Genomic DNA, 27,521 nt, shown 5'->3' with positions numbered 1-27,521 from the left:
TAGTCTCTAATGCTGTGAAAAGCACTTAAAAATACATTGTGTAAAGCTCCAAAGGGAGCCAGTTCTCAACCTGAAATAAAGAAACTTTCATCCCTGTGTTTCCTTGTTCACACAGCAGACAGGTACATGGAGGCTAGTGGGGAAACATCCGGCACCTTCTCTTCTCTTCCCCCTCTTCTCCACAAAGGCGGTTCTCTTACTTCTCCACAGGCTGTCTGCCCCTAGTCCCTTCATCTCAAGACTTCCCCCCCTCAACTCCAAATCTAACTCTATTTTGTGTCTCCTGACACAAACTCTATAAAGGATGATGAGTCTCTCTACCTCTTTCACCCTCTCTCCATTCCTCTCTCGGTAGAGGCGTAGAGGTGAGTGCGAAAATGGATGGGAGAAATATACAGCGCCTGACAGTTAGCTGCTACTGTACTAATAATTCACTTGCCTTTCCCGGGAACTGAGAGCAGGAGAGAGTCTCAAAAAACCTCCTCAGAAAAACCACCTGAACTCTGTCCTCCTCCGCCTCTTCAAACAGAGCACTCCAGGCCAGGCCCTCTCAACGAACGGCGTCACCATGGGCTCGGTGGGGAGATACGCAGCCAACAGGCTGATCAAAAAGGAGAGCAGTGTCACAAAAGGTCATCGTAGTCGAGCAGCTTGGAGTGCTGGCGGGTTTTCCACAGACGGAAGAGGCGGAAGTCAAAGTACATCTCGATCATCTCTTTACCTGGAGAGGGAGGGAGGGGGCGGGGAGGGGAGGGTGGATCGAGGAGCAGGACTGATTAGTACAGTATGACTCATATTCTTCTCTTAAACAACACCGAACGACCATGGTCTCTCTTGAAATATGGATTGTGTCTCACTGATAGGGCTTTCACACCGGCAGTTCCGAACGCCGGTTCGCGTTCGCGTACCGAAACCTCCGAACGTTGGCGCTGTCTGGCGAACGAGCCCGCGTTCATACCAGTGTATCGTTCGCCAGACAGCGCCAACGCTCGGAGGTTTCGGTACGCGAACGCGAACCGGCGTTCGGAACTGCCGGTGTGAAAGCCCTAAGAGACTGATCAGGATGAATACAATTTTAAAATAAAATAGAAATAAATAATAGAATAATAATAAGAAAAATAATCTAGGGAAATAATCAATAATGATGGCAGAGAGACAGAGAGAGAGAGAGAGAGAGAGAGAGAGAGAGAGAGAGAGAGAGAGAGAGAGAGAGAGAGAGGGGGAGAGAGGGAGGCAGTGAGACCAAGTCTCTTGTGGGTCAAGAGGAGGGGTCAACACTGAGTAGAGATAATGGGATCTTAATTAGTAAATAATGTGTGTGGCATCAATACCTGTCAGTGAGAAGACTGATAAAGGGTACGTTCAGAGCTTAAGAGAGTTCACCCATGTACGTATGTTCATCCTCCCCTGCCTCGTGGAGCCGACTTTGATTAATGTACGCTATTTACATTCAGTGAGCATACTGCACAGCAGATAACAGATAATGGAAAACCAATACATAAGAATGTGTGTGTGTGTGTTTGTTTGTTCATGCGTGAGTGAACATGCGTGTGTCGCACACCCACCCTGTGCGGACAGCTCCAGCGGGGACTTGAATTCGATGGTGTGCGGTCTCATCAGCCTCTTCAGGTTCTGGATCAACTGTAGGAGAAAAGTAGAGGTTCCATTTCAAAATGCCTTCAGGCAAAACAGACCGACTAGTGAGGAGAGAGAGAGAGGCAGTGTATGAATAGATTAAGACAATGCAGTCATTTTAATTACCGTACTTCTTCAAATGTACCTATTAAAGAATATGAAGCAAAGGTCAATATGCTGTGACAACAGAGTAGCAGAATGGCAGTATCTGTTTTCATCACTTCGAGGAGTGCATCTACCCAGCGTGGAAGTGTTATTGTGCATGTGTTTCACTGTATATCTGCTCTGACCTTTGCAAGAGGCACGTGTACGTGTGTGTGTGTGTGTGTGTGTGTGTGCATGTGTGTGCGCACTCACACGTGTGTGTGTGTGTGTACAGTATTTGTGTCTGCATGTGCGCACATGTGTGTGTGTACATTATGTGTGTCTGTGTGTGCGCACATCTGTGTGTGTGTGTGCGCCCCATGGAACCAGCCTCGCAGCCAATTAACGTTTATTTTTTTCTCGGAAGCAGTTCCTCTCCGCTAACGCCATTAGCACTGCAGCATACGCAGGTAGTCTACGATCAATGCCAGGAACCACTGGGGAGAGAGGTAGAGCGGAGCTCTACACAAGGGGGGGGAGGGGGGGGGGGGGGGGAGAGGTCAGAGGCCACGGCCCCTGATGGGCCTCCGGGACTACTCACGTACTGTATGGGCTTACAATACTCCCCCTCAACCCCCCTGGGTCAGCAGAAAAGAACAACAACCCCCCCCCCCCCCCCCCCCCCCCCCCCCGAGCTCATCATTAAGAGTATGAACCTCCCGAGGTCGGGGGTCAATAAAACGCACAATACCACAGGAAACTGCAAAGGAACACCTCGAAGTGTCATCGACACCACCGCTCCTGAGTGATTTAACCGTTGACAGAAGACAATGACTATTGATGTTTTTTTTTGGTGACCTTCCTCCCACGCTAGGAGTGACCGTCCCCTCTGAGGAAGAGCACACAATACCGTATTGTCAGCGGAAATGAAGAGAGGAAGAAAAAGAAGAAGAAACAAAAACGACTGTAGATTGACAAAAGTCAACCGAGATCTTGGAAGTGGTGCTCAAGAGCTGGGCGGCGCCTCCTGTGAAGCTGGCGGGTTATTAATAGACGGATGACTCAATACGCTCGGCTCCCCCAGCTGAGGGACGGTAGCGGGAGGTTGCACGCAGGTAGGTAGCGATTGTGAAATGCAGCGGAAAACGCTGCGACTCGTAACGGCCTCGTAAGACTCCTGTGGTGTTCAGACGCGGCGGAGGAGATGAAGAGAGACTGGAACATTCCACTGTGTCAGAGAGACTGGAGCATCTCCACTGTGTCAGAGAGATGGAGCATCTCCACTGTGTCAGAGAGATGGAGCATCTCCACTGTGTCAGAGAGGTGGAGCATCTCCACTGTGTCAGAGAGGTGGAGCATCTCCACTGTGTCAGAGAGGTGGAGCATCTCCACTGTGTCAGAGAGGTGGAGCATCTCCACTGTGTCAGAGAGACTGGAGCATCTCCACTGTGTCAGAGAGGTGGAGCATCTCCACTGTGTCAGAGAGATGGAGCATCTCCACTGTGTCAGAGAGGTGGAGCATCTCCACTGTGTAAGAGAGATGGAGCATCTCCACTGTGTCAGAGAGATGGAGCATCTCCACGGTGTCAGAGAGGTGGAGCATCTCCACTGTGTCAGAGAGATGGAGCAGTGGTGGTCTAGTGGATAGTGAGTTGGACTTGGGATCGGAGGGTTGTGAGTTCAAATCCCGCCTGAAGCCACACCACTACTAGTGTGCCCTTGGGTAAGGCACCTCAGTTACTCCAGGGGGAATGTCCCTGTAATTCGTAATTGTAAGTCGCTTTGGATAAAAGCGTCTGCTAAATGGCAAAATTATTTAATTATTATTATTAATTATTATTAATTAATTAATTATCTCCACTGTGTCAGAGCAGGGGCCAGAAGGCTGATGTGTGAAGAAGGGGAGAAATCGCTGCTGCATCGATCCCTGAGTGTTTGACTGAATGTATGGATTCGTAGGACCATTTGAATGGGTAAACACACACACACGTGCTTGTGCACATAAGTCTTGTTCACCCATGCATATGCATATTTTCATTCATGCATATGCACATGTGTGTGAGTGTGTGTGTGTGTGTGTGTGTATGGGGTGTGTGTGTGTGTGTGTGTGTGCGTGTGTGTGTGTGTGTGTGTGTGAGTGTGTGTGTATGGGGGGGGTGTGTGTGCGTGTGTGGGGTGTGTGTGTGTGTGTGTGTGTGTGTGTATGTGGGGGGGTGTGTGTGTGTGTGTGCATACAGTGTTTTTGTGCAGCACACTGTAGCTGCTGGGCCCTGCAGTGTCTTTTAGTGTGGTTCAGTCTCTGTGGGGTTCATGACAGTGGTGTGTGTGCGTGCGTGCATGTGGTGTCTGTGAGCATGCGTGTGTGCGTGCGTGTGTGTGTGGTTTGTGTGCAAGCGTGCGTGCGTGCGGGTATGCGTGCGTGTGTGTGTGTGTGTTGGGAGGGGAGGAAGACAGTCCGTGAGGGGTTGTGTGGGTGTCAGGCTGCCAGTCTGACTGTCACTGTGGGCTGCTGGGTGTCAGTCTGGGGCTTTGCCACTCTAGGCGTTTGTGTGTGTGTGTGTGTGTGTGTGTGTGTGTGGTTGTGTGTGTGTGTGTGTGTGTGGTTGTGTGGTTGTGTGGGTGTATGTGTGTGTGTGTATGTGTGACAGCTCAGGCCTGCTGCTCATCATGGTTCTCATTGCCTCCAGCACTATCCTCATTTTCTACACTATATGACAGTATGACAGTGTGACAGCAGCCCAGTTTTAGCACCTAAAAGGGGCTTAGGAGCCTCAGAATACATATGATAGAATGTGTATGTTAAGTAACAGTGGTATGGCACATGACACATGGCTGTACACTGACACTGGAGACAGCGAGCGGTAGAGTCGAGAAAGAGCAAGACACACTGCACGTGTTAAGAAACAGCGAAGGTTGTAAAAAGGATTGACATATATAGTGCCTTTATCCAAAGCGCTTTACAACAGCCTCTCATTCACCCATTCACACACACATTCACACACCAATGGCGGCAAGCTACCATGCAAGGCGCCGGCCCTGCTCACTGGGAGGAATTTGGGGTTCAGTGTCTTGCCCAAGGACACTTTGATATGTGGCCACCCGGGGCTCGAACGGCCGATCTGCCAACCTTGCGATCATTAGACGGCGGCTCTACCTCCTGCGCCACAGCCGCCCCTTAGGTTGTTGTGACGCATGTTTACGGGGAGACACAGAATAAGAGCCAGCTCTCAAGAGACTGCAGCACTTCGATACGACATGAAACCTAGAAACTAGAGACGTACCTTCTCTCCATTGGCGCTGCCCAGCACGTAGCAGCCCATGATGTGAACCAGGTTGGGCTCGGGGTTCAGCTTGCTCATGAGCCGGCTCAACTTCTTCCAAAACCTGTCAGACCACCACAGAGCAGAGAAAATACATATAGGACGTGAGGGACTGTAGCGTTCGAAAACACTGAGTTTGGTGACGGTTTGATCACATACTGGGTCACGGTCATCTTCTTTTTTTTTACGCTTTTAATACAAAGCAACTAACAATTAAGAATTACAAATGACAGGGACATTCCCCCTGGAGTAACTGAGGGCTAAGTGCCTTGCTCAAGGGCACACTAGTGATGGTATCGTCAAGTGGATAAAGGTCTTACTGGATCATGTCTTCCTCCTTCTCCACCTTGGCAAACGTGGCGACTTTGTTCTTCAGCAGGTAGAGGTGCCCAGGACCTCCCTAGGGTCAAAAATTGAAATACGTTTAATAAATGCACGCTGCGTCCAAATGATATCATTTCGATTCGTCTCCATCGTTTCGCCTTTGACTCCTCGCACCTGACAGAAGATCAGCATGTTCCAGATCTTACAGCCCTTCCTGTAGGCAGTCAGCTTCTTCTCTATCTCCTCTGTAATTGGTGAGAGAGAGAGAGAGAGAGAGAGAGAGAGAGAGAGAGAGAGAGAGAGAGAGAGAGAGTGAGAGAGTGAGAGAGAGAAGAGAAATAAAGGTCAAGTTTCTGCAGGCATGTGTCATGGCAAAATCGAAGTCACTGCGGAGGAGGGGGGTGAGGTCACATGCTCAAAGCGTTGTATCAGTATCGTCAGAGCGGTATCTAAGGAAAACATCACATTATGTACTCACCAAGGATGTCATCGAATGTGGCGTGTTCATGATCCTAAAGACAAACACGGAGGAAGCCATCATGAGACTGTTGAATACTGATCTGAACGATCCAAAATACAATACAATATGAATATCAATCTAAAAACTATCTGTAATTAATACAATTAGAAGTATTTCTTGTTCTTGTAAGGAAGTGGATGAGACCGGTTGTATTGGAAGAGCATACAGTAGGTCCAGTAGGTGTGTCGGGGCTGTGGGTGTGGATGAGCCTTACATAGAGGATGGGGATGATGGAAGGGTCATCCCTGCGGATGATGTTGGGAACGTACTCAGCCTTCGGGACCTTTGAGGATATCAGCTGGGAAAAAAACACAGATTTAACTATAGAGATGTCAATGATGTCCCGCCTACATGGTACAGTATACACAACTGTATCAACTGTAGTCCGAAACTACTGTACTACTGTGTGTGTCGAACACTGATTGTGACAACAGCTGGTGAAACTTTTATTCTGAAAAATGTAAAGAAATGTCAGCGTTGGTGAAAATCAACGACACACTCGCTAGTCAAGCCAAAACATCGCAATGCACTAACTAGGACGGTAGTAGTGGGGATTGTGGGGATGTTTTGGGTTGACTAGAGAATGTCTCAACAACGTTGAAATCTATTTAAATTACAATTTTCGGAATAAAAGTCTGAACATTTTGATTGCTTGGCGACTCGTTCACGGTTTCACCAGCTGCTGTCACAATTCAGGATCGCATCCTCTAGCATGGAGCTAGCATAGAGCTAGCTAGAGTCCCAGGCGACTCAAAACCTGGCCGTAGATAAAACAACAGCCCCGACCGTGGTGTGATGAGCCCCAGACTCGTGGCTGCTGCCTCAGGGCACTGTGGCTGTGGCTCACCATGATTTTGGGAGGGATGAAGTCCTCTCCCTCGCAGGCGGCCCGCTCCATCTCCCTCTCCTCCTCCCAGTCCTCATCCTCACACAGCCCTTCATCTAGAGCCCCCGAGGACACCTGCAGGTCCCCACCTGGCAAGCACACATACACACACACGTGCACACACACACACACACACACACACACAGACACACACACATACACATACACATACACACACACACACAGACACACACACATACACATACACACACACACACACACACACATACACACACACACACACACACACACACACATACACACACACACACACACACACACACAGAAAGGGGCAGAGATAAAAGGATAAAATAGAGACCAGATTAGAGGGGCGCTCCCAGGCCAAAGCAGCACACCTGGCTGTTGTCAGAGATAGACAGAGAGAGAGGACAGGAGGAGTAACGACACACTACAGAGAGAGTAAACCACACAGAGTACATTAAGACTTACCTCCACATAAAGCAGAAAAGGGAAACATACAGATACAAACAAGCAGTAGGTCAATAGTAAAAGAGAGAAATGAAGAGAAACAAATGTGTATGGAAAGACAGCGCCTGGAACATCAAGTACAAGCACAGGCAGGCTCAGACAGACAGACAGGCAGACAGACCTGGACAGTACAGACAGCAGAGTACAGTAGTTAATAGTAGGCTACAGGCAGATGGTAGAGGGAGAGACTGCCACAGTCAGACAGACGTGAAGAGGCAGACAAAGACTGTCAGGGTCAAAACGCTCTTTTCAAGGTATGTGTGAATGTGTGGTGTGTGTGTGTGTGTGTGTGTTTGTGTGTGTGTGTGTACGTACGTGCTTGCGTATTTCTGTGTGTGTATGTATGTGTGTGTGTGTGTGCGTGTGTATCTGTCTGTACGTACATGCTTGTGTATTTATGTGTGTGTGTTTGTGTGTGTGTGTGTGTGTATGTGTACATACGTGCTTGCGTAATTGTGTCTGTGTGTGTGTATGTGTGTGTGTGTGTCTGTGTTTGTGTGTGTCTGTGTGTCTGTGTGTCTGTGTGTGTGTGTGTACATACATGATTGCGTATTTCTGTGTGTGTATGTGTGCGTGTCTCTGTGTGTGTGTGTGTGTGTGTATATGTGTGTGTGTATGCGTGTGTGTGTGTGTGTGTGTGGACTCACTGTCTCTGGAGCCGTGGAGAGAGTCAGGCTTGATGGGGGTGGGGTCACTGTAGGAGCGGCTGAAACTCTTGGCCCTGCGGTCGGCGAAGTCTGACGGAGGAGGAGTGAGGGAGGAGGCAGGAGGAGGAGGAGGAGAGATTGTCACACACACACACACACACACACACACTACCTCATACAGGCCCATACACGTACAGTACTAACACACACACATACATTAACCCACACAATTACACACAACTACACCCACCCACATACAGCTGAGCCCACAACATTCAACACCAAGACTCTGCTTGGAGCATCAGCTCTTCCTCGTACTCCACGTCCTCCTCAGTGTGACAGTGTCCGTGATTGGCTAAGCACCTGGAGCCATTCATGTCTACAACTGGGACTGTGTCATCATGTCCCAGCCTGGTCTCACACGGCAGACGTCAGAATTCGACGTTTGTCCATCGCATCCAAACGTCGAATTCCGACGTGAGATTGCATCCAAACGTCGAATTCCGATGTGAGATTGGGGTAGCTCGTTCTGAAAGCGCAGGGGTGCGCCTTTATGTGCGCCTGTCGTGCAATTCAAAATTGAATAATCCCGAGAGAAGCCCCGACAGGCGCACATAACAGGCGCACCCCTGCGCTTTCAGAACGAGCTACCCCAATCTCACATCGGAATTCGACGTTTGGATGCAATCTCACGTCGGAATTCGACGTGAGATTGGGGTAGCTCGTTCTGCCGTGTGAGACCAGGTTGCATGTCCACATCACTCAGCACAGTATCTGGAAACCCCTCTATTGGCCTCGATCGTTCTTTCTGTTTGGTCTTCCGACTCGTTGCAAGCATTGGCTCAAGAACCGCACTCTCTCACCAATGATCCCTTTTGCTCCTAATCAAACGCCATGCAACGCTGCTTCATGCTGCATGCATCGCCGCTTTCATTCATCACGCCTCATCCATCAGCCTCACGTGTACTGTGCATGCGCACTGTCAAAAGCACAGACGTGGTAATGAGGTGGACCACATGACGCTGTGACGGTACCGTAAGCCACACACCACCACACTGACTGACAAGACTCACTCTGAACTTTGATCCTGCGGCTGCCCACCATTCGGAGGTGCTTCCGGAAGTTTCTGTTGGTTGGAGAGGAAAGGGAAGGAGAGAAAGGAGAGGGGATCCAGAGCACATGGACAAACAGAGGAGAGGGGGGAGAAAGAGAGAGGAAGAGTCTTTTATAAGCACAGAGAAACGTGACATGACTGTACAGTAGGTGGTCAATCAATGGCTGTTAAAGGGCGAGAAGGATGAGTGTTGGAAGTTATTCAGTCAGACTCTTTCAAGACCAAAAGCTTTTACAGAGGAAACCTTTTACTTTCGTCAAAGCTCAACTCATCAAAGTCTTCAGATACAATGATGGTGGGAAGTACCTCTCAGTTTTATGAAGTGTAAGATTGAGCCCTAACTCTGCATCAACTCCCTCTCCTCCCAATCTTCACCTCCCTCCCTCCTTCCCTCCCTCCCTCCCTCTCCATCTCTCTTTCCCAGGTTTCGCTACACAGCTGAGGTGTCTGGCATCATGTAGCCAGGGTTATTATTCATGTCCCCAGATCAAACAATGCCTGCGTGGCTGTGTGCTCTCGAGTGTTGTGTGAGGGTAGACTGCCCTCAGCTCGCCCATGAACACTGCCAGCCTCAGAGGAGGAAGGAGAGGAGGAGGAGGAGGAGGAGGAGGAGAGATAGATAGAGAGAGAGAGAGAGAGAGAGAGAGAGAGAGAGAGAGAGAGAGAGCGAGACTAGAGAGAAGCAGTAGGGGATAAAGGGAGAGAAACAGCTCCATGTGAACCATGTGGGAGAAGTGATACAACCCTAAAACACAGTTTTGGATAATTCATGAAGTCTCTCAAAGATAGGAATAGGGTCCCATAGGTCTTTTAGCACGCAGTTGAATATCTCTGATAGTCTGGCAAAAAATGTCGGAAAATGCAAACTTTTCTTTTTCTATATGAACACGTCTGAGACCTTTGTTAAAAATAGCCTGGGTGTTGACGACACTCACATCGGTGTGACGTAGGACGCCTGGAATAGACTGATGACTCAGAGAGAGGTCTCTCTAAGCAGCACAGGGTGTGTTTACACTGACTGATAAGAGCTTCAGTACCTCCTCCGGATCACGATTAACGAGAGAAAGGTTTGTGGACGAGTAACTCTTATGTACTCTGAAACTTTTCGTCCAATTAGTACCATTCATCTTCTGCCATTTTAGTTTTTTAAACAAAACACGGTGTGGAAATGTTACACTGTTTAGCCTTAAAGTGTTTGCATTTTGTTCAAGCATTTTGACGCGAGGTTGATGTGAGAACCCTGAATACACTGAATACAATGACACAACACCCACTCTCATTCTCTGAGAATGGAGCGAGCGACACTGCCAAATATTGATTTATGCCATCACAGCAGTGTGGCCGTACACACACTGCAGAGAAGTCAGCTGCACTCGAGTATTGATGAACACAGTCACACCTCACTTGTGCGGTCCCAATGTTGAACACTGATTAAAACTGTCACACTCACACCACACTGTAAATTGTCACTCGTTTGATTCATGGCGGTCACACACGACTGGCCCCATTGTGACACAGCATGGCGGTGCTGGCCAGCAGGAGACAGGACGGTACAGTCGCAGTCCAACTGTGTTGGTGCATCACTGCTACAACACTACTACCTCACTGTACTACATCACTGTACTACATCACTACTACATCACTACTACATCACTACTACAACACTACTACATCACTGTACTACCTCACTGTACTACATCACTACTACATCACTACTACATCACTGTACTACCTCACTACTACATCACTACTACATCACTACTACATCACTGTACTACATCACTAGTAGGGGTGCAACGGTTCAGTTGGCCCACGGTTCGGTACGGTTCGGTATTTTGGGTCACGGTTTTCGGTACGGTTCGGTTCAGAAACAAACGTTCCAGACCAACTCGACCTCTGACCAAAGGCCGCGTTCGAGGCATTCACGTGGACGCTCCGGCGCTCTCAGAGCTAATTTACGAACGCGGCCAAATTGATCTTCTCGCCATAAAGCTTAAGCGTACAGTGGGCTTCCTGTATAGATTTAAATCTTGCTTTTCCTTGGCTTCCAGAAAACGTCTTGTCTCCGCCCTTTTCCTTTCACAATTGGATTATGGTGATACAGTATATAGGTTTGCTTCTCTGTCCACTTTATCCAAGCTAGACCCCCTGTATCATTCGGTTCTAAGATACATCACCAATAGTGCCTTCAGGACCCATCACTGTACACTGTATAGTCTGGTTGGATGGCCATCTCTTTCTGTCAGAAGGCTCCAACACTGGTACACTCTTGTGTTTAAAATCATCTCTGGCTTCTTACCGAATTATCTGGGCCTGAAGTTCATCCCTATACCGAGTGGCTCGGGTCTCAGGTCTCGTAGATGGCTACAATACAAGGTGCCACTTATCATGAACAATGTTGGAAGGGCAAGCTTGTCTTATTATGGCCCTTGGTCTTGGAATGACCTACAGACTACTTTTAAATTAGAGGCCCTTATTTCCATAAGTATCTTCAAGCGTAGATTAAAGGATGTGGTCACCGCTCGCTGTACCTGCTTTGGTTAGACTTCTCAATGTTTTAATCACCTTGTAAATACCCCTACCATTGTTTGTCTATTGTATTGTTGCCACTGTCTTATGTCCTGTCTTGTTATCTGAACAGTTTTTTTAAGCTACTATTTTGACCCTGTCTTGGCCAGGTCTCTCTTGTAAAAGAGGTTTTAATCTCAATGTGACTTCCTGGTAAAATAAAGGTAAAAAAAAAAAAAAAAAAAAAAAAAAAAAAAACGAAAACCGAAAACCGTCACGGTTCACTAGTGAATTGAGCCGTGGAACGCAAACCGTACCGTCCGTAAAAAAACCGAGAACCGTTGCACCCCTAATCACTACTACATCACTGTACTACCTCACTGTACTACATCACTACTACATCACTGTACTACCTCACTACTACATCACTACTACATCACTACTACATCACTGTACTACCTCACTACTACATCACTACTACATCACTACTACATCACTACTACATCACTGTACTACATCACTGTACTACCTCACTGTACTACAACACTACTACAACACTACTACATCACTGTACTACATCACTACTACATCACTACTACAACACTACTACATCACTGTACTACATCACTACTACAACACTACTACATCACTGTACTACCTCACTGTACTACCTCAATACTACATCACTGCTACAACACTACTACATCACTACTACATCACTACTACATCACCGTACTACATCACAACTACATCACTACTACATCACTACTACAACACTACTACATCACTACTACATCACTGCTACAACACTACTACATCACTACTACATCACTACTACATCACTACTACATCACTACTACAACACTACTACAACACTACTACAACACTACTACATCACTACTACAACACTACTACATCACTACTACAACACTACTACATCACTGTACTACCTCACTACTACATCACTACTACATCACTACTACATCACTGTACTACCTCACTACTACATCACTACTACATCACTGTACTACATCACTACTACATCACTGTACTACATCACTACTACATCACTACTACATCACTGTACTACCTCACTACTACATCACTACTACATCACTACTACATCACTACTACATCACTACTACAACACTACTACATCACTACTACATCACTACTACATCACTGCTACAACACTACTACAACACTACTACATCACTAGTACAACACTACTACATCACTACTACATCACTATTACATCACTACTACATCACTATTACATCACTACTACATCACTACTACATCACTACTACATCACTATTACATCACTACTACATCACTACTACATCACTACTACATCACTGTACTACATCACTACTACATCACTACTACATCACTACTACAACACTACTACATCACTACTACATCACTACTACATCACTACTGTACTACATCACTGCTCATGATAAAGGCCTAGAGAACGACAGCACCACAGACACGTGCATAACACCAAATAGACTATTGACATCCTGAAGTCAAAGGTCTGGCGATTAAGCAAATCTCTCTGTTGTATCAGGATCCTTGAGAGGGAAGGTCATGGGTGGTCTCATTGAGTGGCATGTGTGTGAGGGGGGGTTGGGGGGCTTGGGGAGGGACTGCGGGGGTAGTTTTCACAACACAGGACAGGACAGCCAGGTCACGGTACCTCTCCGTCGTGGTGGCTGCCTCCTGTTCCCTTTTCCTCCTCTTTTTCTCAGCAATGCCGCGGAAAGCCCTGCTGGGACGTGTCACAGTGTTAACGGGGTCGGGGGCGAGGAGTGGGAGGGAGGGGTTGGGAGAGCGGGGTTTTGTGAGCGCAGGGGTTAGTTAGTTAGGGGGGAGGTAGGGGGGGGCGCGGGCGGGGTTAGCTAGACGGCAGGACGGCTAGTGGGTTAGAGCCAGCACAGCACAGTTGTGTGTTATCCACCAGAGACAGACACTATACACTCACACACACACATCACACACACACACACACAGACGCAACGACTACGACTACGAGTCGTAGAGGAGCACAGATCAGACATACATGGAGCTACAGAGGTAGAGAAGAGAAGAAACAGCCCTAGAGTATGTATCTAATGTGTGTGTGTGTGTGTGTGTGTGTGTGTGTCTCACAAATGGAGATAGGCAGTGACAGCATGTCAGAAGAAGTAACCATCAGCAGTGACAGTCGATGTCAGATTTCAATCCAGTGTCGTACGAGCTGGGGGTTATCTGATGAGAGGTGTGTGTGTGTGTGTGTGTGTGTGTGTGTGTGTGTGTGTGTGTGTGTGTGTGTGTGTACCTGATACCTGTGTATTTTTGAGTAAACACAAAGGAAAGAACTGGGTAGTGTAGAAGATGATACTACACTATAAGAAAATACTGAACTGTGCACATCAACTATCCATTACAACAAATGGTCTATTGTAGCAGTTCCCAAACAGAAGTTAGCCAAACCCTGCTGCTTTCAAATTGGGACGCACTGAATAATGATCTATGATTTGACAATATTTGTCATTTTGTATGAAGACATTATTGTCTGTGTACTGGTGTAGCCTGTATTACAGTGTGTTAGTGTTCATATCCAACCAATTAGAGCATGTTTTAAACTAGAATACACGTGGATGTCATTATGACGTGTGGGCATACTGTAGCCTGTAATCAAGTTGTTGGGTCACACAACATTATTATTTGGGATCAAACTATTACCATTCTCAAGACATTACTATAGGCTAATCTATTTGCTCCTTCCAGAGGGTCCTGTAGGGTGGGGTGTGGGGGGCGGGGGGCTGTGATTGGGCATGTGGGTTGGAGGTATTTGGCAGGAGGGACATTTGTGGGAGGAGGGGGAGGTGGTGGGGGACTTTTGGGGTAAAGGGAGATTGGGAAGGGGAAGGGGGGGGGGGGTGGAAGGTTTTTGGGAATGTTGTATTTGTACTGGATTTTTGTTATTCTATTTTTCTTTTGTTTATTTATGTTACCAGTCCCTTGTACCATTCTCTGAAATAATAATAAAAAACATTTAAAAAACATTATTATTTGGGGTCGCAAGAGTTAAAACTTTTTGGAACACCTGGACTACTGTATTATTGTTATTAGTTAGTTATTGTCTAGAAATGAAGACGGTGACTGACATAATTGCTTATTATTATAAACTTCACACAAAATATGTACTTTCCATTATAGCATGCATATATATATATATATATATATATACGTATATATATATATATATATATATATATATATATATATATATATATATATATATAATAGTGCGCTCTCAGGCAATTATTTCCCCTGAAAACATTTAAAAGTAAACAACTGCAGTGCATCCGCTGCGATAAAGGATGAAAAGGACTGTTTTCAAATGTTGTCGCTGTTTGTGGAGCTTACTAAAGGGAATAGCAAATGCCACATCGATCTCTACTTTGAGCCATTGTACTCTTTCATACTGAGATACTGAGTTGACCTAGAAATTAACCCCGCCTACGACTAGATTCAAAGCATCGAGTCACAACACAAACCTTTGGAGCTCCTGTACACTGAACTTGTCGTTAACTTGTTTTTCCAATAGATTATTAAATAAATCTAATGTCCATAACTTCAAACACTCAGTCCAGAAAGAAGGGGGTTCAGGTTTCAAGGAGACAGGAGACAAAGTAGTAGCACATAGCGGGTAGAGCGGTAGGGTGGAAGCTCTCTGAGGTAAACAGAGTGAGGGAGGGAAAGAGAGAGAGTGTTACTCACGATATTCTACAGGCACAGGAGTTGGCCGTAGGGAGGGAAAAGTGAAGAGAAAAGAGAAAAAGTAGGAGTTAGAAGCTTTAGCATTCAGACAGAGAGATATGTACAGTATACTATATACACAGTATATATACACAGTGGATGTCCCAAGTTTGTCAGACAAGGAAACTGTGAATGAGAACTATCCTTGCTGCATATAATATTTGTATTCATCTGTGCCTCAAAAACCTTACAAGGAAAATGTAATGACTGCAACCATGTGGGATGGTTAAAAACAAGACTTTAAATTCAAAAAAGTATATTTTTGAAAAGGAACTCTTGCATGTACGGTAATTGCCGACACGACCCAGCCCTGTGACATGGCGTCGTTGATCCAAGCTCACTGAGAAGGGGTGAGTAAGACAGGAGGACAGAGCGAGGAGGGATGGAGAGACAGATGGAGAGAACAACAAACAAAGACGCTGACAGATGTGGAGGAGAGAGGGGGCGTGGGATCCAGCGAGACGGCCGAGTGGAGAGACATGGGGAGAGCAGATGAAAGGCGCGGTGGGAGGGCAGTGTGGTGTGGTGTGTGTGTGTGTGTGTGTGTGTGTGTGTGTGTGTGTGTGTGTGCGCGCATGTGTGGACCGTAATTATCAGTTCTCCAGACAGGTTATAATTAAGCAGTCAGAGTGGGGAGCTTGTCTGTGTGTGTGTGTGTGTGTGTATGTGTGTGTGTGTGTGTGTGTGTGTGTCGGTGTGTGCGTGTGTGTGTAATGACCCTGCTCAGGCAGCCCACACTCCATGGCCCCCTGCTTCCCCTATGAGTCAACCCTTCTGAACAAAAAGACAAAGACTTTTAAAACCCTTCATCTATCTTGGTCAAGCCCATAATAAACGCATGTTTAAACACAATGGAAGTGAAGCATTGTCTTGGTCCTCCCATACTCACGCCTGCATGGTCGTGGTCGCTGTCTGGAAGCTGAACATGTTCTCTTTGGGGAACCAGCCATTAGAGTTGTCTTCTACAAACAAAGGAAGCCTTAGTAATAGGACGACAACAGAACACTTGGACTGTTGTTCTCTACCCGACAGAGATGACACTAACAACAGGGCAGAGATTAGACAAGCCCAAGAAAAGATAGAAGATTACAGTATAAACTAGGGAAGGCCGGTGGAGGACTGGCTCATTGTAACGCATGGAACGGAATGAGGAATCGCTACCTCCACCAGCATCCCCCGGTATGTACTGTACTGTACAGACCTAAGACCCCCCCCCCCCACCCTACCCTCCTTCATCCTGTAGTCTTCCTCACCCCTCTCCTCAGTCGAGCCGGGGTCCTCGCTGTAGCCCCTCTCCAGCTTCTTGCGTTGTTTGCCTCCTTCGCGCGGGGACGACTCCAGGTCCAGGGAGCGCTGGCTCCTACACGGGGCCCGGATACAGGGCACGCAGTCCGGGGTGCAGTCCTCCCGCGAGCCCCCCCTCCTCACCCCCCAGTCCCGGATGTTGTGGGCGCTGCCTGAGCTCTGCAGGGGCTGGGACTGGGGCTGCTCGCTGTGGGGCTGCTCGCCCCCCGGGGGGGCCTGCTGGCCGTGGTTGTGGCTGCTGTTGCCTCGTTGGCGGTTTCCCGACGCGCCGCGGTGGTGGTTGTTGTTGCTGCGCGAGGGCTGTTGGGTGGCGTAGGACTGGGAGGAGGGGGCCTGGGAGAGCGGCTGCTCCCTCACCCCCTTCAGGACCACCAGCTCCAGGCTCTCCTCGCTGCCTCGGCCCCCCAGCATGCCTCCCTCTCTGGTGATGGTGTAGACGTGCGCTGGTTTCACGCTCCCCTCCGCGCACCTGGGCGGCGGCGGCGGCTGCTCCTCCGAGGAGAAGCTCCGTTCGGCTGAGAACCTGCGCTTGGCCGAGCCTGAGGGCTGGAGGCCGCTAGGCGGGGGTAGGAGCTGGGGTTGGCTCTTGGGTTGAGGCTGGGCTTGGGTCTTGGTCTGGAGGTGGGGTTGGTGCTGGGTCGGGTCCTGGCTAGGCTTGGCTACAGGCACAGCGTGGCTCTGGGGGTGCAGGTTGTTGCCGTGGAGACGGCTGATGTCAGGGGAGTCTGTCTCCTGGCCAATGAAGGTGTCAGACAGAAGGTGATCTAGAGATGGAGAGAAAGATAGAAAAGGAGAGAGCGATAGAGACGGATAAAGAGACAGATAGTAGGGAGGAGACAGGGCTGTTTGTTCTCTGCGCTCAAGGCCTTGGCAAGAGCGGAGTAAACACCAGTGAACCAACAAAGCTTTTCAGAGACAGCAAGCTGGAGAGAAAGAACTGTGTGAAGAGAGGGATGGCGGACAGGGATGAGAGGCAGTATGGAGAGGGATTTGGAGAGGATGGAGTGTGAGGAGAGAGGGGTTTTGGCAGACAAACCTGATTCAGGGCCTGTGGAGGTGACAAACACACACACACACACACACACACACACACACACACTCTCACTGAGGAACATGCCAGACATACAGACAATCGTAACAACTTCAGTGTGTGTGTGTGTGTATGTATGTGTGTACATGCACAAACGCAGACACACATACTGTACACACACACGCACACACACACAGACAGACAGACAATCGTAACAACAGTGTGTGTGTGTGTGTGTGTGTGTGTGCCTGCGTTTGCACATGTGTGTGTATGTGTGTGTGTGTGTGTGTGTGGTCACGCATACACGTGTGTGTGTGTGTGTGTGTGTGTGTACAGTGTGTGTGCCTGCGTTTGCGCGCGTGTGTGTGTACAGTATGTGTGTCTGCGTTTGCGCATGTGTGTGTGTGTGTATGTACATTATGTCTGTCTGTGTGTTCGCATTTTTTTTGCAGTGCTGTGAACAACCCCCAAAAACGTTGGCTGGTATCTGTATGCGTTGTTGGCGATGTGATGTGGGACGGGGCTGCCTGAGGCGTTTCCCTACCTGATCCGTTGCGGTTCTCAGGGTGAGTGTGAGACAGGTACTCTCCGAATGCTCTAGCTGCTCTGCAGAGAGAAGCACAACACACACACTGATTAACGTCGGATCGTTAACTCACTCACGATGGGGAGGCACCGAGTGTGACTCACTCCCCCCTCTGCCAACGTCTCACCTGAGTGCTCATCTGAACAATAAAAACATCAGTCTCATCTCGCTGCACAGAAACGGACAGACAGAACATGTACTATTAGGGATAGATTCGATTAGTAGATTAGTAGATCAGTCGTTCCCGTCAACTTCGTCCATGCTTTCTGTCCTCGATTTGGGTGAAACGTGACCTAAAACTAGGACCTATTCTCTGGTTTAGAAGGAAGCCTGGCCTCTCCTGCAGTCAGGACGGCACCCAGGGGGGTTCAGAGAGGCACCAGCAGTAGCTCATCACTCCCTCAGCCAGTCAGAGAAACAGTACAGCAGGGGATCGGTCAATCAGGGAGAAGAGGTGTGACGCATACAAACATACACACACGCGCACACACACACACACACACACACCTACGCACACACACACACACAAGTGAGAATTGCCACGGTGAGACAACACACACAAACACACACACACGTACACACACACACACACACACACACACACGTGAGAATTGCCACGGTGAGACAACACACACACACACACACACACACACACACACACACACACACACACACACATGTGAGAATTGCCACAGTGAGACAAAGCCTTTGTCGGAGGTTGACTTTCACCATGTCTCCATTCCCCCCTGCGGTGTCAATCATGTCTACGGCTGAAAAGGAGCAGATCCAAAATGATTTCTCTCTTTCAAGTTGAAACAGCAGTATTGGTCATGGTTCAGGACATGCTCTAGGGCTAGTGTGGCATTATAAAGAAGCAGGTTGATTTCATTTTGACAGAGACGGTTAGCCTTTCCCCTATCCGGTTAGTCAGTCTCCCGGTAGGCACAGTACAACAAGGCCGTCAGGTCTGTGCTCTATTTAAGAGGTTCAGCCTTTACAGAGTTATGACAGCTGGTCGTGGGGGTAGCGCAGAGCATGCTCGTCAGCCAGTCGAAAGGTCCCAGGTTATTATTCTGAAACGCTGTCACTACTATATACACTTCTTCTACTTAACCCCCTCTCCTCCCAGTTACATGCCTCACCATTATTATCATCACCATGTTATCTCACATGTTCACTGAAATCACTTGGCGCCACTTGATGTTCTTTTACAGTCCTTCACGTTTCCTAATAACATCCGATTATAATCGGCCACCCGGTCAACCACACATCACGATGTATAACGTCTATTACGAAACACAAGGTCTAAGAGAAATCACGGGTTCAGAGACATGTCACAACATGCTTGTGCTAGTGTTTTTTGGGGTACGCTTCCTGCTAGATTCACAAGGTGCTGACTCTGCAGAATCGTTTCCAGTTCTTCAGAGAAAAAAACAGACAAACAGGCTTCACTTCTCCTCATTATAGTTTCTACATTAAGTCTCAACAACCTTCACGATGATGAGTCGTACAGAAGAGGTGTGTATGTATAATGATTACAACATCTTAAAGATAAGCATCCAAGCCATAAGCATTAATCACATCATTTGCTCCCCTTCTACTAATCTTCATGGTCCTGTGCATATATTGAAACCGGGTATATAGCTAGGGTCAAATCATCACCATGCGAGTCCACATTCCATAGGGGAGGTAGATAAGAGGGGTTCTTTCTTGGGGGACGTAATTCTTTGGACAGACCTCATGCAAGACCAGTCCAGCTTGAATACACCTGATTCAACTCCTATGGTTCGATCAACACCCATGGTTGACTGAGGTGTTTTAATACATGGCTGGAATATCATATGGCTACAGAGCAAGGGTTACCTTCACCTGGTAAAAGTATTTTGATTCATAAAAAAAAATCCAAAATAATTAATATGAGTATATCAAACACAGCAGATTGTGAAAATGATTGCTGTTAGTCCAGTGATTCGCCTGTAAATGAAAATATCTGTCAAGACCAAAAAACACTCCCTCCTCTGCGAACTATTTGTAATTTTCTGTGTAGGCTATTGTTCTTATAATTGTCAACAGAGAAGCAAATATAAAGCTGTACTATGTGATTTAATATTCCTGATTAAAACACTCCCACACAAACACATTTCTGATGCTAGACCTCCCACATACTCACACTGTGCAGTGTAGCTACATAGATAAACACAAAATATATATAGCAATACATAAATAATCAAACACACATAGTACACACTCACAAACGTGCACGCACGCACACACACACACACACACGCACGCACGCATGCGCGCTATGCTATGAAATGGGATTGCTGCGTTGTCAGTGTAGCCATGCTTCTGTGCTACAACACTCAGAGTAATTAAATATGAGGCAGAAGAAGCACGTGCAGCGCTCACAGGAAAAAAAACTCCACTCATGGAGGGAGATGAGACGAGGGCAGAGGAGATGAGAGGAGAGAAAGCAATCATCTCTTATCGCTCAGGCTCTTTCGCTTCCGCCTGTAACAATTCCACAAGGTTGTGTATCAAGTAATGGGGACGCCAACACAAACACAGGACTACGGCCACTTCCCCCCCAACAATCAAGCCCTATCGCCCTATCACCTTGTGGAACTCTGTTCGGGCCGATACCAAACCCACTGATATCCGTGTGATACCGCTCGTCCGACCTGGATTGCACCCCTAGCCCCTAGAGACATTTCAGCATGAAATTCCCTCAACTCACATCTGTGACTCCCAAATTCCATTTAATCTGTCTCCTCTGTGGCTCTCAGGGACATTCTACAGGGCTTTCAGAGAGAGAGAGGGAGACAAGCAAAAAAAAGCAATTATCGTGCCAGCATATGAAGATCGAACTTTTTTTTTTTTCAAATGTTGATTAAATAACGAACGCAAACACAACCCTTCAGTTGGGGTGTATACAATCATTCATTCGACAAGAAGAGAGGCGTGGTAGGATAAGAGGGCGCCGTGCCGTGTCTCTCCGCCTCCGCCTCTGCCCTCACGCTGTGTGCTGTGTGCTGTCAGGATGCATTGTGGATTGCCTTTGGGAGCATCCTGCATGTGACAGAGAAAGAGGGAAGAAAAAAAGAAGGGAAAAAACGCGGAGGGGGATGGTACACGGACGGAGCGGAGTGGGCAGAAGGGGGAAAAAACAAAACAGGAAGACGGTGACAAGGAAGGAGAAATGTGTTTAAAGGTCCCGAAAATAGGAAAAAAAAGAGGGGGGGGGGTGAGGTAAAGCCTATCAAAGAGGGAAGAAAGTGTCGAACAGTACTAGAGAGGTGACCTATTCCCAACTATACATGTTATGTTACAACAGTACAAGATGGCCTGTTTTTTTTTCTCTCAAGCGTGCCATATAGGAGGCAGTAAGCACACTGATGAACACAGTCAAGCATGAAGAGAGTAGGCCTGTAGACACATGCGCTGTGGCCGCTCATGGACACAAAGTGTATGCTGTCATGCAGAGGGATAATGCTGTTGTGAACGCAGAGGGCTGGTGTGGTCCATTAGAGTCACAGGAGAGAGACGGGAGAGTAGGCACCCGGGCCCACTAGATAAGAGTGTCTTTGTATCCGGGCTGGGTTTGAACCACGGAGAGAGACCTCCTGCATGGATGCCACAGACATAAACCCTTATACCCAGAAGACATCCTCGTGGTACGAGGGCTCCAACCGGGTTTATAAATCGTACTGTAATAGATTTTTTTTGTGTCTAAAAGAGGCAGTGGTGTGTGTTCCTGCTCCGGGAGTCACAATGACACTTCACCGCTGGACTCGCAGCGAGGAGAAGAGAAGTGACAGGATTTCCGATGGGGCTGTGTCTCTTTTATGTGTCACGGTATTTTGGGGGGAAAAGGAGCACTGAATGTTCCTCAGCAGCGAGCCGCTGAGCCTCCCTGGCACCGTCCGCTCTGATCACATCTCTGACCTCTTTCCTCTCACCCTCTCTCCCTCTCTCTCTCTCTCTCTCTCTCTCTCTCTCTCTCTCTCTCTCTCTCCCTCTCTCCCTCTCTCTGTTCCTCCGTTCATCCCTCCCTGCGTCTCCCCCTGTCAAAACCGAGTCTCGGTTCCCTCTGAAACGAGCTGAATTGTGAAAAACTTTGACACAACAAACATGAAGTTTGTTCCTCAAACTCTGTTCCTCTTCCTGTTCGTCACCGTCTCCGTCTCCCCCCCCCCCTCTCCCTCTCGTCCAAATGGAAAAATATGACTTGGCAGGCCTCCAAATTTGCTTTCACTCACTACATTGTACAAACCATTTTTTTTTAAAGAGATAAATAATATTGCTTTCAAACTCGGTTAACAAAAAAAACACTCACAATGTCGAGAATCCCTGAGTAGCCAAGCGACGACGCAAGTTTGATCAGTATCGTGATCACGTCCAGACACTCGGCCCCAGTCCCACTTAGTGTGACATGAGGAATTATCCTAACTGGTGTGTCACCGCCCTCCTGATGAGTGCGTTGTTATGTCTTAACCCACTGTTTCCTCCGTCTCCATCCGGCATCTGCTGAGCCGCGGTGACACACAGCAATAATTATACAGATCAATGAGACAAGGCCGGCCCCTGTTCTCCCCCTCTCACTCCTCTCTCCCTCTCTTTCTCTCCCTCTACCCTCATCTCCCTCTTTCCACCCTCCTATCTCTCTCTCCACCCTCCTCTTCCTCATCCTGTATCATTACTGGGCCATAATCAGAGTTATTACAGCAGGCAAACTCCCCTCAGCTCAGTAATCCTCCACTATACACAGTCACAACTAGAGATGTGGAGGAGGAGACAGACAGAGAGAGAGAGAGAGAGAGAGAGAGAGAGAGAGAGAGAGAGAGAGAGACAGAGAGAGAGGGGGAGAGAACGAGAGAGCAGCACCCACTCTTTGTTCTTCTTATACAGTTCTCTGCAGGCTCTAATCAATGGGCATTGTCCCTGGGTATCTGGCAGTGTCACCCTGATTGCCTGGGAGTGTACAGAGAAAGAAGGTTGGGTGCAGAGGCTGGTGACTTCATTAGAGCAACACTTGTGGAGAGGTGGCACAGCAATGCAAACAACAAATACTTTTTTGTCAGGCAATTACCCTTCTTTTCACTTTTGCTCTGCTGCGAGTTCATCACCGGGGGAAGTTTGACTGTATAAACTCCAACTCCAATGCACTGTCAAACAGCTATCTTACTCAAATACGGGCCGCTATTCCTCGACATATTGTAGGGGTACCAGCTGTACGTTCCCGACTGTCATTATGGATCAACAGTAATTGAGAGAGGACCACAGGTGTGCTGTAATAGCCTGCGTTGCTTTGACTAGAGCGGATAATCCGCTTTGCGGGGAGGACAGCATTGCTAGTGGTCACACTGGCTGGTGTGAGTGAGGCCATGAAATCATGTTTTACCACAGATGAAAGAATTAGCCCCCGAACCATGCCGACCACAGTAAATGCTTCCAAAAGTGAAATGGGATTAAATGAGATTAGAACCAAAGGCCGGCGGTGGCTATGGGCAGGGGTGGGCTCAGGCCACCCAAACGTGCGTCTTGCCAATCCAATCAAAAGTCACGTTTTCTTTTCTTTCTGAACTGTTGGTATTCTGAGGGCGTGTTTGAATGTTTAACCTCATATTTGGATTTATGTAGGTCCATGTACTTTGTCTATCTATTTAGCACTTAAGCTTTAAATAATGTAAAACCAATGTAAAACCACCATCTGACTATGTTGGTCATGTCATAAATTGCATTCCACGCGGGACCGTAATTACCGGGGGGAACCAACACCTTGGAAGGGCCATTGATCATTGATTTTGTATGGGTGGGCATCCATATGGGTGGGCATCCATACAAAATCAATGATCAATGGCCCTTCCAAGGTGTTGGTTCTGGCGCCGGGCCTGTTAGAACCACTATGTTTTGAGATATTTGTGTATCTATCACAGAAGCCTTCTAGATCAGGTTGTTTGTTATTCTTACAAACACTTCTCACAAACATGATGAGGAGAGCAGGAGCCTCACCAGAGAGAGAGAGAGAGAGAGTGCTCTGGGCTTTTTTTTATTTTTACAAAACTAATTTTTTCCATCATGCAACCTAAACTCAGACTCTGAGATATTAAGCAGACAATTGGGTCTTATGAGAAATAGGTGAAGAGGATTCCAAGCATACTGGAAATAAAAAAGAAAAATGTGATGATCGAATCTCTCTACCCCCTGGAGAATTATCCTCTCTTTCCATAAAAAGGAGAGTTGCTCAGACTACCACACATCTTTTACAGCAGTAAAACAGCAGTACAACCGAGGTCACACACATAATCAATATACAGATTCAGTGCACTTTAACCCCTCAGATCAGTGTGTTTAACTTGAGTGGTTGAGTCTGTTGGCAGACCAAGACAGATGAGGCTGTTGGCAGACATGCTGTCCAAGACTCCTTCTTCACTAATTTAACCATTCTACTGCCAATAGTCATCCAACCAAAAACAGTTATACACAATACCTGAAACAGTAGACCTGTCTGTGATGTCCTCAATGCTATACATGTGCCTTCACACCTGTACTACATCGATAGTATAAAGTATACACCCGAGCAAGACAGAGTCCTTAGAAACAAGTTGGTTCAGCTGGTCGGACCAGTAACCTTCAACAACAGTGACTTTCCAGATCTGGAGCTGCATCAGAGTCAACTGACTCCCCCGGCGTCTCACCTGGAACAAGACTGACGCATACTTGGTTCAATTAGAATTGAGTTACCGCAGTCATTTAAGTTGTTGTTAAGGCATCTAAATTATTTCAACCTCTTTAAGACTACTGATATCAGATATCTATTCATATGGGGGGGCAGCTTCAGTGTCCGATGAGGAGCTCAACGGTTAAGCCAGCCGTTCAATCAAACACAAAGACCACAAGACGAAGGAGGATTTGGCCCGTCAGTGGGAAAGACAATGAACTGAGAGATCATCTGACCCTCTGAGTTACGGTTCTGGCTGAGCCACTATAGTGCTGTCTAGATCTAGGAATAAAAAGGTGTCTGTAACTCAAGAATGATTACTAAACAATGATCTAACTCCCTGTGCCCATTGCAAGCACACCATGAAATGTATCAGACAGCTTTCTGTGGACACGTCGTATAATCTTTAATCAAAGGAGAACTAAACATCGTACTTGGGATTGAGTCCAATAGTGTCTTTGAGACGGTGATCAGCTTGATTTATGGCATGTGTCTTTGTGAGTGTGAGAGAAAGAGAAAGGGGGGGGGGGAGTGAAAAGAAGGGAGAGAGACAGAGACGGAGAGAGCACACAGAGAGAGCACATAGTGAGTGCGGTTGTGGCTGTAATTTAATGTAAGGGTTATTCCATCTGTGTGTTTGAATACTCTGTCTGGGAGAAATGTGGTCAGAGACAAGACTGCCTATCACTTTGTGGCGATATGGTCCATCCCTTGCCATTACTGATGAGGCCGCGTACCGTTACAACAGAACATGGTGCTCTGAAACAAATGCTACCCTGACTGTGAAAGATGTGCGAGGTCATGACTCCTGGTCAGTCAATCTTCAGTAATTAGGATTACTCATAAACCTGCTGTTTAGTAGGTACAGTATCACACTGTAGTATACTAGACATGTCTTGCTGTTGTCTACACACTATACATTTAGTTTTCAGCCCTTCTAATCCAATACCCTAACTGACATTCTAAACCTGAATACCATTAACCCTCACATTATAACGATATAATCCTACCTTTATTCATCCAGGTTAGCCTCATTAAGATGTTACAATGTTTTACAAGAGAAACCTGGTTAACACTATAAACGTGTGTGAATGATATGCAGAATTAATAAGAACCAGTACATAATATATGGCTAATCTCATTAAATATTTGTTTTACTTAAAATGATGTTTTATCATCTATAATACGTATAACCTTACTGTACATTTATTTTTAAAATGATGCATTTATAGACAGCAACTTGGGGCTGAGGATTTCAGAGGATGAGATACATTTAAACTCCAATAGAACATACAGTAAAGTTAGCAGTAATGCAGTAGATGCCGTCTTATTATTACAATAACGCATCAAAATTAAATAAACCATCGAAGGAAATCAATCATGGTCAGATTTGATCCCACCAATCACTCACAGCAAACTGTATAAAATATGATCGATATACAGTAGCATATGAATCAATTTCATTAAGCACATGCTCCCGTCACTATGAAATAGTATGATACAAGATAGAAATACCCATTATACATGCAGAAAGGCGCGTTTATGTGCCTACTGTGAGGCACTTTTTTGCGCCGCGGCAGTGCACCTGCTCCATCCCACCTGCCCGAACACAGATCCCGGGCACTCCACTCACCTAACTTTTGCGGCCACAGAAGATATCGCATCATTCCTTAAATTCTTCCTTTTGGATACGGCAGTTCCCATGCTGAACTGGAAACGGCACAAGAGAAAAAGCAGATCATTCCCCTGATCGGCGTTAAATGTGGAGGAAGAAAAGTGCGTTGGAAAGACACGGCAGAGAAGGGGGGAAAAAAACTCCTATTTTCCCTGAGTTGCAATACTATGAGCAGCTTTCATATGTTTTCATGCACTAATGTTGAATAAATAAATCAGTAAAGATTGAAGGATGTAGCCTTGAGTTTGGCTGCGAGCGCAGCGGCACTGTTGGAACAGAAAACGCGCTTCGCTGGTAGCGGTTGGATACTCCTCTCGCTCTCTCTACTCCTCGTTGATTCAACTGAAGCGACAAGGAGGGGGCAGGCAGGAAACTACAGCCATAAAAGGACTACCTGCGTGCCCCCCCTCACGTATCGACTTGACAAGAGCAGGTGAGGGCTGGGCCAATGCAGGGTATGCAGAACAACAACAAAGGGTTTTGTTTGAACATAAACAGAATATTGAACATTGTTGATCGGCAGTGTTAATGTTAACTATACCAGATAGGATTATACTATTTACTAATCAACGTCAGATTGTGTTGCCACAGATCCACTGAACCGATCTTTTTGCTATTTCATAATGAGGGCCATGGGGAAAGAAGGGCTTAGGCCTATTTGTGAAGATGATGTCAGCCCGTTCCACTACACAAACCTGAAAAAGGCCACCAGGCCTGAAAAAGGCCACCGTCAAACCCAAAATAGCAGGTGTAATATCATATGGCACTGTGGACAACACCCCGAGTGTAACATTTTGGTATGGTGAGCCAACCTGGTCTCACACGGCAGACGTCAGAATTCGACGTTTATGGACAAACGTCGAATTC

At 47.1% G+C, this 27,521-nt stretch overlaps 1 protein-coding gene across 1 annotated transcript; it reads right to left on the bottom strand.

The window, feature by feature from the left end:
* Positions 1-623: 623 nt before the first annotated feature.
* nsmfb (NMDA receptor synaptonuclear signaling and neuronal migration factor b) lies at positions 624-26,695 on the bottom strand (the record flags this gene model as incomplete). Its single annotated transcript, XM_080530853.1, has 15 exons — positions 26,613-26,695; positions 18,217-18,278; positions 16,591-17,406; positions 16,227-16,299; positions 13,230-13,301; positions 8,979-9,031; positions 7,906-7,995; positions 6,731-6,858; positions 6,098-6,181; positions 5,842-5,875; positions 5,538-5,608; positions 5,360-5,439; positions 5,001-5,103; positions 1,566-1,641; positions 624-721 (listed from the first exon to the last, which is right to left on the bottom strand). Exons 1-15 carry the CDS (start codon positions 26,681-26,683, stop codon positions 624-626), a joined length of 1,911 nt encoding a protein of 636 aa, XP_080386979.1. The 5' UTR covers positions 26,684-26,695.
* Positions 26,696-27,521: the final 826 nt, after the last annotated feature.

Source organism: Nansenia antarctica, assembly GCF_963989245.1.
Source record: "Nansenia antarctica genome assembly, chromosome: 5".
NCBI lineage: Eukaryota > Metazoa > Chordata > Actinopteri > Argentiniformes > Microstomatidae > Nansenia > Nansenia antarctica.
This window is presented reverse-complemented; position numbering and strand designations above follow the sequence as displayed.